Source organism: Pangasianodon hypophthalmus, chromosome 12 (genome assembly GCF_027358585.1).
Source record: "Pangasianodon hypophthalmus isolate fPanHyp1 chromosome 12, fPanHyp1.pri, whole genome shotgun sequence".
NCBI lineage: Eukaryota > Metazoa > Chordata > Actinopteri > Siluriformes > Pangasiidae > Pangasianodon > Pangasianodon hypophthalmus.
The window spans coordinates 2,621,580-2,634,478 of record NC_069721.1 but is presented as its reverse complement, the minus strand read 5'-3'; the positions used below and the strand labels follow the sequence as shown (position 1 = coordinate 2,634,478).

Genomic DNA, 12,899 nt, shown 5'->3' with positions numbered 1-12,899 from the left:
ATGAATCCGGCGAATCAGTAACTGAGTCGTTTGGGGCAGCAGAACCATTTCGAGTCAGTGTGATGGGGATGTGAATATTTATCAGAACAAATCGACAGAAATCCTCTTTAAAATCTACTTTAAGTGCAGTTCAGTGCAGACACATTAGATTCAGTACTATTAATATCAGAATGATTACTATTTGCTATCTGTGAGCTTAATTATTCAGTGCCTTGCTGTTTTTACAAACAGTTAAAGAGTTTAAATAGCACATGCAATGCAAAATATAATGTATTGAACAGTTATATAACTATACAACACAATTCACTAGAGAGTTAAAGCGATGGATAAGTAAAGACTGACAACTTGAGGGGAAAAACTCTAGCAATGAGCCGTTTAGAAAAGAGTCAGCTCTTATTGGTGTGATGAGTTGATTCATCTGACTCACTGATTCACTGAACAGAGCCATTATGCACATTGACCAGTAGAGGGCGATGTAGCCACAATTGTCAATGCCACTAAATGCTGTGTGGAATCATAAAAGTCTATTACTAGTTACTGTTTTTATTCTATTTATTAATTTTTTTTTTATTAAATCTGCCATAAAATATGATTAAATTTTAAATAATGTATTGTTGAATGATAAGAACCAAATGAAACCTATGTTGAGATGAAAAGTTTACAACGTGGTGTCTTCAGCACCATGTCAGGTGGCACTTCAGGAGAAACTTGTTTTGCAGGATCTTCTCCCTCAGAGTTTGTTAGGAACCAGGCTGAAACAAAGGCTGAAACATGTCTGATGATCTGATCTTAGCTCCTGCTGAGGAATATATTATATTCACTGATCATCTGGATTATCGTTACTTGCCTACTGCACCAGCGCTGCAGTTTTTCACGTTAATTAAAATTATATCAGTATTATTCCATTAACACGGGATATCACAAGAATCATGTCCTTCCTTTAATAATTCATTTTTAAGTGTTTTTGCCTGGCACACGTACATACGCCTCAGTTCAAATAATCCAATGCAGTAAACATGCATTAGACTTACAGACAATATAGTTGTTGTAGTTATTAAGCATAAGTGTCTGATCACTTTAATCTAAAGTACAATAATACGTAAAGTGTAAAGCCGTAAATGTGTCTACATTTTAACTCTGTGTTTACTGTTTGAGTTCTGTGTGTCAAAAGCTCAGGAATGAAACGCTCTAATGGCTCCAATAAATAAACATGGACCAGGTGCCAAAAGTTAATCTATAACCTGCATTCAATCAAAGTTTAACTATTAATCCTGTTGTGCCAAACCTCCGTGTCTTAAAAAGATAAGGATTTCTATTTCATTTTACAGTACGTGGAAATTCAGCTGCTATATGAGCTGTTGAATTGTGGATTGTGATTGTTCAGAAGGTGTTGATTCATTTCCTGTAACAGCAGCAGTGACAGTCGTGCAGTTTGTATCAGTGAGCTCCTTCTCATATAGGAACCTTATCGTTCCTATGGTAACAGCTCATTCACAGGAACGCTCCACTTAATCTGTTTCAAAACGTGATGGTGAGGTTTTCCGTAAGAAAACGTTTATTGAATATTTATGGAATGAGTCTCCAGTGCTAGCGCTTTGTAACAGTCAGGAGTTGACGGTTTCTCAGTAACCGCAAATGCACGTACACATCCTTCCTGATGGAGCCGGTACCCGCGGGGTCGAGGACCTTCTTGGTAACAAGACAAACAGTTTTTTTTTTCGTCTTATTAACTTCAAGAGAGAAAAAAAAAGAGGCTGGTGAGGGAAAGACTGTTTATAGCTGCTATAACGTAAGTGAAAACAGGAACTAACTTGTTTCCTGGACATCCCAGAACATTCAATATAATTATAAACAGATAAATAGCATGATATAGTTATTTAATACGGACAAATTTAAATGATTAGGGCAAGTTGCTGTGGTGTAAGAGGAATAAAACACTTTGAGATGTGCTGTTATAGTCAAGTGACCAACTTCAGGGTGGTAACAGTAACTCCGCTCCATCACACCACCCTGTTCCTCAGTATTTAACTCAACACACACCTCAGATGGCTTCAATGATATTATGGAAAAATAAGAAAGATTCCTGGTTGTAAAGTTTTTTAATGACAGTTTAGTATCAATAACGACTGACTTCAGCAGTAAACATGGCAAATGTGTGCATAATCGGAACTGTAATCCCAGCTCAGGATGTTTAATCACTGATTTGTTGAAGTGGTCCAGCACAACTCGAATTAAAATGACAAAAGCTACCTCTGGTTAAACTGTTGAGACTAACAGTACGGTTTCTAGTCGGCCATGATGGTACATTTGCCTAAACATTTGAATGAGTGAAGGTTTTGGTTGTACTGAAGAGGTTTATGAAGTTGAGGGATTTAGAGATTAGAGTTTAGGACACTGTTTTATTCAGGTGGTTATTTTACGAGTGTGGACGGAAAACTATAAATTTAGAGAGAGAGACAGAGAGAGAGAGAGAGAGAGAGAGAGGGGACAGTGAGAGTTTTACTTCCGGGTTTCTGTCAGCGCTGTCTGTAGCTAGCTCTCCGCGCGCGCCGCGTTTCCGCATACTTTCCAGCAGATTCACCTGCGCGTGTGCACGCTCAGATCAAACGCCCAGGTGTTTATAACAGCGCGAGCTGTCATGTCGCCGTAACTTCCGCTCGTTAACGTTCATCTCAGCTCCCATGACGTGACAGGGACGGATCGCTCTCTCGGTGCCTGTAGATTTTTTTTTTTTAAACATATATATATATATATATATATCTATATATACACCGTGTGGACACCATGATGGTTTGCTGCACGTCACTGGGTCTCGCGCTGTTCACCGCGCTGCTCCTGTGCACACCGGGTCGCGTGCACGGCTCTCAGGGCGATAAGGAGCCCGTGTACCGGGACTGCGTGAAGCAGTGCGCGCGCACCAACTGCACCGGCGCCAAACTGCGCGGCTTCCAGTCCGCTCAGCCGCCTTACATGGCGCTCACGGGTAAGCTTCCGTCTCCCAGGTACAGCTACATCAGTCTGCTACACTACACCGATTATTTTGACCAGTTATCACCTCGCCGCTGTGTTAGCGTTCAGGGCTTGTTTCCGGGTGTCATACTGGATTTTTTTGTTTTGTTTTTGTTTTGTTTTGTTTTGGTACCCGTATTCTGCTGAACCACGAGTCCGGTCCCGCCTTTCTGCGCTAGGATTGGTCAGTAGTCTGTGCTCGGAATCAGTCCCCGTCGCTGATTGGACAGCGAAAAGAGCAGCTAGCCAATCCTATTCATGAAGGTCGAACGGAATACGGGTGCTGACTTATCAAAACAAACACGAGAGACAGTTTAAAGAAATTAGTTAGATAGTAAAAAAAAAAAATTATATATATATATATATATATATATATATATATATATATATATACGTATGTCGTGTTGTTTTGTCTCTGACAAATTTGTGTACAAGAAAAAAGTTCCTCCCAAGTTTTCAAAATGGCAGGCATGAAAACAGTTCACTCATATCACAGGATCAGGAAATCATGTAACTCAACTGACTACAGTTACATTTACACGTAAAGTTTTTAACTGTTATATAGCTGTTAGCATGACAGCTAGCATTCCTTCGACATGTGAAGGTGAACACACAATACACTGATCTAGTGGCTAAAGTGAGGAGAGCACTGTTGCTAGGCAACTTGGATACATAGACACCAAGTATACACTAGCTACTGACTGAGGCCAACAATATAGCTAGCTAGCTAGCACAAAGTCCTGTATACGGACATGTTAAGGCAAAATGACAATGGAAATGATACATTATTGTCAAGAATATCAATATTTACCTCAAATGTGTTGGTTTACTAAGAAAAGACTCCATACAACATAAAATTACACTGCAGTTACACACAGCATCCACTGCTCACCAAACCTCCATTTTTCTGTGGAGAAATTCAGGCACTTGTGGAGCTGTTTTGGTTTGGAAGGAAAAAAAACTTTAACAGAAAATCAGTTACGTCAAACAAATCTGTCAGTCATAACCCAACAAGTCGTGTGGTTATATCTTCTATCAAATTTACACAAATAGTTTCCTTAGCTAGCTTGTTGACATGGTGAATTTCATTCACACTGCTGGTAATATTCAATTAAAATTGTTTCGGTAAATATTTCTTGAAGGGTTATAAGGCTTTGTATATTTTAGGCTGTTTATGCTTCTTAAATATACATTTAAAAAGTACCTCATGAAAGTGATCATTGTAAAGAAATCTGTGACATCATCCTTGTTCTGATTGACAACAAATTTAACGTTTTATCTCAAAAAATCAGTACCCTTCAGTAATCAGTAACCTTCTTTAGCTAGATATGAAATGTTAACCGGAAAACATGCACAGCTAGCTAAGAAGTGAAATTAATCGATTTTAGCTAAAGTGTAATAAGTTTAACATTTCCACACCACTGCTCACAAGGTTTACACATTAGCAGTTGTTATTATAGGTTTCTAAAACTTTCTACGATTGCACAGAAACGCACATTTCACAGAAAAAATTTTAAGCCACTATAAAAAGTGAGGATTTTTTAAGAACAAAGCGATCACACAGCTTGTATTTAGCGTAAGTAAGCTGAGGGGAGTAACAAAACACAAAAGTGTAGTAATGTTGAATTTGTGGATTTTCTTGATGGACAAAAAAGTTGCTTGAAAAACCGTGCTGATGTTAGCTTTTTAAAAATACATTTTTGGTATTCATGACAACCAATGATAAATTTATGGTATTCATGACAACTTCATGATTTCAAAGATAGTTTCAGATTTGAAATGTTGTATAAGACCAGTGGGTCAATGCAAAGGTTCAGTTATTTAGCTTGAGAAATGTCTGGAATGTTTAAGGAACAGTTTATACACAATATCGCAAACATTCATGTTTGCTATTAATGAATGTGGCCTTTATTTGTCCCGAGCTTCATGTCTGACCACCAGGTCGAGCTCCTTTTTTGTTGGTCCCACAGGATCCCAGTCCTGATGTATACCTGTAGTGCTGAGCAACCAAAACAGACAATTGGTGCTTTATTGGGAAACGCTAAGTTGCGGCTTTGCATAATTTCAGCTCTGTTATTAATGTAATCGTCAGTAATAAGTTACAAGTTTCTTTAGACACAATGCAAGTGCTCACAATATTACAGCAGGTCAAAGAGACTAATGTCTACACTTAAACTGATTTCTTTAAGAGAGGCAGACTTATTGTGTATGTAGATTTTTATACAAAAAAACCCACATCAGACTCATAAATAGCATTGAAGCAAAAATGGTTTGTGAATATTTGCTCACTTTCGCTGTTGCCGTGTCTGGTATGTATCAGACTTCAGCGTGTGACTGTCCTTGCAGGTTGGACGTGTCGGGATGACTGTCGTTATCAGTGCATGTGGACCACAGTTGGACTTTATCAGGCCGAGGGCTATCGAGTGCCTCAGTTCCATGGCAAGGTTGGTATTGAAACAGTACCAGATGTCATTTTACTGCCTTGAAGTTAATAAGACAAAAAAAACCCCAAGAAACCACAAAGCGTAAACTCCTCTGTCCTGAAGATGTCGGAAAACTTAAAGTTACAGCTTTACCTCTGACTTTTACAAAGCGCTGACACTGGAGACTCCTTCCATAAATGTTAAATAAGCATCTCTTCACAGAAAACTTTACCATGTCCATGATTGCACACGCTTTTCTTTGTTTTTCTTTATTCTGATACTAGAGAAACAATAATGTATTAGAAGGAGCGCATTAATGTAAACCTTCCGACCAATCAGAATACAGACTTCAACAATGCTGTAGTATAAAATACATAAATTAATACATAAATAGGTTTAAATTGAGTTGTATTTTTATGTACATTACTGAGGAAAAATAGTTTAGTAGTACTGAAACATGACCCCCTCCAGCACGACTCCAGGCTTCAGGACATTCATTAATGGAATGTGGCTCTGTTGAAACATTTTAGTGTCTGTGTCTATGTGTGTGTGTGTGTGTGTGTGTGTGTGTGTGTATGTGTGTGTGTGGAAATGATACCATTTCATTAAACGTTCAGTCAGAAGAGTCAAATATAGACCCAAGTGGGCAGTTTAAAGTGGTTTTTTTCTGTGCGCAAAACTTTGTTTCCATGGTGAAGTGACATTTACATGAAATTAACCCAGAGGCACTTACTAGAATTAGTATTCAAAATTCAGAAAGCCAAAAATACACCAAAAATACGTTGTTCACTATGAAGTAGGAATACTTGGAAATAACAATAAACTCAATTCAGGGAAACACAGAGGAGAGATAAGACACAGAGCTTATATACAGAAGGTGGAAATGAGAAACTTGCTCAAATAAAGTAGTAGTTAAAGTAACCATAAAAGTAAAAAAAAAAAAAAAAAAAATACAGAGTTTTAATTATCAGAGAAGTGTTACTAAGTCATAAAATACAAAAGCCAATCATGTTACTTTATGCAAATACTGACCACTCTGGTTTAGGGGACGGGGTGTGTAATTTGCATATTGACAGAATGTGGATTTGTTGATGAAGGTAAACATGTTGGTGCTTCAGGTTATTTTTCACCAGTTTATTATTCAATATAGAAAAGTGACGGTCTGCAAAACGAGTTTTAGGTGACACTAATCAGAACAGGAAGTAATGCCCAAATATGGAAGATGGTGATAAAAATTACACATAACTAATGTTTGATTCATCATTTACTAGACTAGTTTTCTTTTTGTAAGGTTCTGTCCTTTGTATGAATACCTTAACTCCTCTGTATGAATACTTTAACCACTGTTGTATTTTTACGTCAAGATATATATGGAAAAAATACAAAGAAACCGAATATGTATTTAAAATTAAAATAGTGTATTATATAACGTTTAAAATGTTTTATTTGACGAATAAGTAAATGTAAAGGATGTGTGTGTCCAGTGGCCATTTGTGCGCTTCCTGTGTTTTGAGGAGCCGGCGTCAGCCCTGGCGTCGCTGCTCAACGGTCTGGCGTGTTTACTGATGCTGCTGCGCTACCGCAGCGCCGTCCCACGCCAGTGCCCCATGTACCACACCGTCACCGCCTTCTCACTGGTGAGAACCCTTTCTCTGTGTGTGTGTGTGTGTGTGTGTGTGTGTGTGTGTGTGTGTGTGTGATGTTAACAGTAAATATGTTTGTTTAGGTTAAGTTCAATTTACTGTACGTAGCAAGTTTTTTTTTTTACACCCACGTTGCTTTGCATAGTATGTAGCACAAATTAACACAAATATAAAATGCAGTTTTAGCTACTTACCATATTGTTATCACAACTGAACAGGCCACGCCCACAAGACACAATCCTGGGGTGATTTGTTGCTTGCAAGCATGAACGCATTACGATTTAATACGTAACTATGTATTCACTGCGTAACTACTTAAAGAATTAATTTTTTTCTGCACAATCAGAATTTTTTCGCTTTGCGTTACTCATGTTAAGTTACTCCCGGTTACCATGGTTTCACTTGTAGCACATGCTACATAGCTAGCTACAGAACATACACAAAACCACCCATTTTATGGCTAATCCTAATAAATGTAGGATACATTTATCACAATTAACAGGCTAGTCAACAGGAACACATTGCTTTACGTCATAAAGTCTGAACATCTTTTTATTGCCCCGCCCACTTAATGTCACCAGCCATCACTTCACTTCCTAAACTACCAGCTCACTGGCTTAATCCCAGGTTTATTGTGAATATTCCTCTTTTTCCTGCAGGTGTCACTGAATGCCTGGTTCTGGTCTACAGTATTTCACACCAGAGACACTTATCTAACCGAGGTACTTGAGTCAAGTTTATTTATGGTTTGCACAGCATGTCAAGACACAAGTACATTGAAATGTTGTGGTAAGGCTCAGGTAAATTTGCTTAGGTATAACAAAAAAAAGGCCCCACACATATACAAGATTTTAAACAAATAAATCTTTCATAGAGTTCAGGTGCTTCCTCGGTTGTGGGCGTCGACAGTCAAAGGGTCTCCGCCCACTGATGCATAAAGAAATCCCGCCTATTTTGTAAGGAATTGCTGTGGAGCTACAGATTCAGCTACACCGACATTTTAACCTGTAATAGGCCGTGATTTGTGCATTAAAGGAACAAAATTCTATTTGTTGTGGATCCACTGATTTAATACAGCAATAACGATCATAAAATGAACTGACGACGAAGTATTTTAATTGTGGAACTAGCAAACTCAGCTAGTGAACTTGGCTTAGTGTAATTCTGATTACACTATACACTGTTAGCTTGTTAGCAAACTTGGCTACCTGAGCTGAGGTAACCATATAGCTAGTTAATGTTAGCAAGCTGTTGTATGTAGATAGCTAGTCTACTAGTTCTACTAAGCTGAATAAATGAAAAAGTCTGAAAGGGACTGTAACTTGTGAAATTTGGCCATTGGTTTATCAGATTTCATTTATTTAACGTACGTTCCAGCCTTAATGACCCAGAGACAATATTTTGATGTGATGCAAAATAAAATCTATAACAGCTATTTACTGCCGTTGCAGAAGATGGACTACTTTTGTGCATCAGCGGTGATCCTCTACTCCATCTACCTGTGCTGTGTCAGGTAAATATTTATGAAATGATATATTTAACAAAACATGTCTACCTGTACTTGTTTCTTAGCAGATGTTTTAAACAGTATTAGGTGCTAGCTAGTTAAATACAAGTCTGTTGGGTTGTATTACGTTTTTACGAACGAAAAACCAGATTAAGTAAAACAGAGTTTTACTCTTGTATCGAAGACCTGACTAACAGCTAGGACAGCTAGCTAGCCAACTAACTAATGCTAGCTAGTGAGTCACATACATAGCTTATCTTGTTGTGCTGTTTTAGCTAGCTACAACACTTTTTTTTTTTTTTTTTTTTTACAGTAAACAAGACATATTAGCTATGTATGAGTTAGCTTACAGTTCTGTGTTTTAAACTAAATTATGGTGTGTGCTGTTTAGGACGCTGGGTTTGCGGCGGCCCGGCGTGTCCAGCATTGTTGGAGTTTTGCTCATCCTGGCCTTCACCTCCCACGTCTCCTATCTCACCTTTGTTAGCTTCGACTACGGCTACAACATGGCCGCCAACGCAACCATAGGTCAGTAAAGACTTTGGATTTGGTGTTTATCTGTTATTACAAACCCTGCAGTCACATGTGTGGGGTTTAAACTCCTGTGATAATCTAGATTATAGACAAGTGCAAGCTACATACAAGCTGTGATTGTGCCACAGCTTTAAAACCAATCAGGGATGAAATAGTATCTAAGAATTCTTAGCTCCAGAACCTGCCTGCTAAGCTAGTTATTGATTAGCTAGTGTCATAGGAAGTAACGGACTGTAAGGTCTGTTGGCAGAAGTAGATGGGAGTTTCCAAATTTGCATATTAATGTACATTCATATTTTGTGACATTTTTAAAGAGGGAAAAGTGTAGAGGTGTTCCTTATTGTTGGACATTCAAAAATTTAAAAAATCGTGTACGTTCCATCGTAACCAATCACAAGGCTTTATTATTAAAGCTGTACTTCCGTTTGAACATTCTCATTCTGTGTGAGCAAACTAGCAAGAACACATTAAACTGGAAATGAAAGCTAATTTTTTTTATTTATTTAATTTTTTTTTCTATTGAGTGGAGTGAAATATGACCTAGTGAGTGGAATCTGATCTAATGATTGGAATCTAATCTAGCGAATGGAATCAAACCTACTGACTAAAAGCTAACTTAGCAAGTGAAAGCTAACTTAGTGAGTAAAAGCTAACTTGGCAAATGAAAGCTAACTTGGCAAATTAAAGCTAACCTAGCTAGTGAAAGTGTATAGTGTTGCCACTGAAAGCAAATGTTTGGTTTCATCACCCGGATTTCAGCAGATTTATGTAAGGATTTCATGTCTAAAGCTTAAAAATGTACTACTTTAAAATGATATTATAAATATTGCTTGTTTACTAATGGTTATATTCTCTGTATTTTGTGTTTCAGGCATGGTAAACCTGCTGTGGTGGCTCGGTTGGTGCTGGCAGAACCGGAGGACGTTGCTGTACTGGTGGAAGTGCGGCGTGGTGGTGGTGCTGCTGCATGGCCTGGCGCTGCTCGAACTCCTCGACTTCCCGCCGCTCTTCTGGGTGCTGGACGCTCACGCCGCCTGGCACCTGGGCACTGTCCCTGTCCACTTCCTTTTCTACAGGTACACACTAAATGCACTTGAATATTAATTTTTACACATCCTGAATTCTGGATTCTGATTGTTCAGATCAGAGGATGTTGATTAATTTTCTATAACGGCAGCCGTGACACTAGTGCAGATGTAAATCACAGGTTATATTAATGCGCTCTGTCAAATACGTTATCGTTTCTATAGTAATAACTTATTTAAATCCAAACTTAAGAACCTGCCTGCTAAAAAAGGATTTTTCCATTTTTTCAGTTTCCTCATAGACGACAGCCTCCACCTCCTCAACACAGAGAAGGCTGGAGTCAAGCTGGAATAGGAGGAGCCTTTCTCAGAGCCCCGCCCCCTCCTCTCCCATCCCTCCAGTCAGGACGAGTCTGTGAATTTCGAGTTTACGAATTGAGTTTACACTTTTTACCACTCTGCTACGGACAGCTGTGAAGAGAGTTTCTTTTAGTTGCTTAGTTCACGCGTGTTTGATTTTTGTACTTTTTTTTTTTTTTTTTACATTTCTCACCATGTTTTTGCCTTTACTGAGCTTTGCCTTGAGTAGAAGAGCTTAGATTGGAAACTTTATTGACATGGTTTGTTTAAGTGTTACCCATTATTATTTATATTTCGTACAGAAATCTTAAAAATGGGGTAAATCAGAGAGGTCAGGAGTGTGACATGCTGTTAAATCTTCAACTGCCATTTTTTTCCCTTTAGCATAACTTACACTGACATCATTTGAGACAAAATTGCAAAAAAAAAAAAAAAAAGAGAGAGAGGATGAAGGGCACTAACGTTTGCTAATATTTTCAATGTTAAGATTAGCGTTACAGCAATACTTGCGCCTGCATGCCGCCATCCACCAGCAGAGGGATATGGTTTTGAAATCCATGCTAGTGTTCGCCTGCATCCCAAACCATATACTATACTATAAATAGTACATCAGAACACTTTTACCTTAACATGGTATATCGCAATTTGATGTATAATGTTCCAGCATATCCCACTGCTCATGGTTCAGACCTGCCAACCTTTACGTCTTTTTTGCGTAGGAGCTCCGCATTTTAACGTGGAGTACACTGCTATGAGTTATCACTAAAAATACGGCAAAAGAGCAGTCTTCTTTTTTCCTCTGATAAAAATGGCAGATGATTCCAATCGACATATGATTCTGAAATGATTGACAGTTGCGTAGATGGTTTGAACTTTACGATATTAACTGACGCCCCCTGGTAGCCTTGTATTGACAAGTGATTTGCGAAAGGACAATATCGAAGATGTTCTGCGTTTTTACCCCTCCCCTGACCGCTGGCGGGATCACGCGTTAGTCTTCTTCGCGACTGGCAGGTCTGATGATGTACTGTTTCGTCATTTATTTTGGGGTGCTAGATAGCTAAAGACATGTTCCTTAGTAAATTTTTGTTTTTTGAGAAACTAATGAAATGGCTAGGTGACACACCACCTGCGCTCTTCAATATCCGTACAGAAATCTCACAATTTATAGAATAATTTCATTTTATTCAGAGAGGCCTTAGCATGGGTGCTGCTAAGATCTAGAATTACCGTAAATTTTCGTAAGGTGCCTCGTGGTGTAATACCAGTGCCCACCAGCAGAGGGAAATCATTATCGCACCAGCGAGTTGGCCCAACATTTTGGCCAATGTCCTAAACTGCGTAAACACGTCAAAATAGAACGTTAACATCAATAACATACTGTTTTGACACGTATTTTAGTGCAGTAGCGATGTAACGTTTTGTCCGAGTTTGTAGCAAGCAGAAAAAATTGTTCGTTTTTTTTTCTGGATGCTAGTTGAAGCACCTTCCAAAAAAATACAAGAATGTAAATGCTAATATTGTTGAATTACGTGTGGACAAGAGATAGCCATTTTAGATTTGCGAGTGTTTGAACAAGACGTCCGACTCTTGATTGAGGGTGTGTGAAGGCCTGTGATTGTTTATTGTGCTCATTTACATATTGCACATTTACGTATTGATCAGTATGAGCGCAGTATTTAGGGATATTGAAGGGTATCAAAAAAAAAAAAGGCTGATAATATCATGATACGACTCACAAATGATATGTTGGAGCAGCTGTAATGTTTGCTTTGCCTTTTATTTTTTTCTTTTCACTGCTGCTGTGTTTGCTTCTTTTATACTGTTGTGTTCATTTTTTTTTTTTAACCACAAAGTGTTTTTTTCTTACATTTTTATTATTGTTTTCCATTCAGGAAGTAATCTGAAGCATGTTTTTCACCTGGAATGCCTTGAGAGGAAAAAATGGAAGAGTTTGAAACTGTGTGTGTGTGTGTGTGTGTGTGTGTGTTCCACTTATGCCTTATTCCATCTTGTCCAGTATACAGTTATGTCTGTTGTCTTCACTGAAACTCCATTTCCATTGAACGATGTGAGTGCTTATTTGCTCCCTGGAGGATTAACACCGGTGTCAACGTGTCTTTGTTCCAAATTGCCACTTGTGCACTTTTGTGTGTGTGTGTGTGTGTGTGTGTGTGTGAGAGAGAGAGAGTGAGCATGTTCAGCTGGCGGGTAAATATAGCCTTAGATATTTTGGAGCGGAGGGGCTCGGAGTGTGTTCATAACAGTCACCATGAGAACGCTGAAACACTGAGAGGAGTCGACCAGGTTTTTATTCCAGCAAAAACACAACCATAGAGGAATGGAAAATAATGTTTTATACACACAACGTTTTTTTTTTGTTTCACCAAACGACGTC

At 38.5% G+C, this 12,899-nt stretch overlaps 1 protein-coding gene across 1 annotated transcript; it reads left to right on the top strand.

Moving 5' to 3' along the window:
• The first annotated feature begins 2,322 nt into the window (after window positions 1–2,322).
• On the top strand, window positions 2,323–12,603 carry pgap3 (post-GPI attachment to proteins phospholipase 3). Its single transcript, XM_026947911.3, has 8 exons — window positions 2,323–2,983; window positions 5,356–5,453; window positions 6,917–7,069; window positions 7,735–7,797; window positions 8,527–8,588; window positions 8,974–9,110; window positions 9,988–10,192; window positions 10,433–12,603. The coding sequence occupies exons 1-8, from the start codon at window positions 2,785–2,787 to the stop codon at window positions 10,494–10,496; spliced, it is 981 nt and encodes a 326-aa protein (XP_026803712.1). The 5' UTR covers window positions 2,323–2,784; the 3' UTR covers window positions 10,497–12,603.
• Window positions 12,604–12,899: the final 296 nt, after the last annotated feature.

Excerpts from the sequence above, each read along its gene's own strand:
- pgap3 (XM_026947911.3), top strand. The coding sequence starts at position 2,785 with ATGATGGTTTGCTGCACGTCACTGGGTCTCGCGCTGTTCACCGCGCTG. Across the intron at positions 5,454-6,916 it reads TGCCTCAGTTCCATGGCAAG|TGGCCATTTGTGCGCTTCCT; the intron begins GTTGGTATTGAA and ends GTGTGTGTCCAG. Across the intron at positions 9,111-9,987 it reads GGCCGCCAACGCAACCATAG|GCATGGTAAACCTGCTGTGG; the intron begins GTCAGTAAAGAC and ends TTTGTGTTTCAG.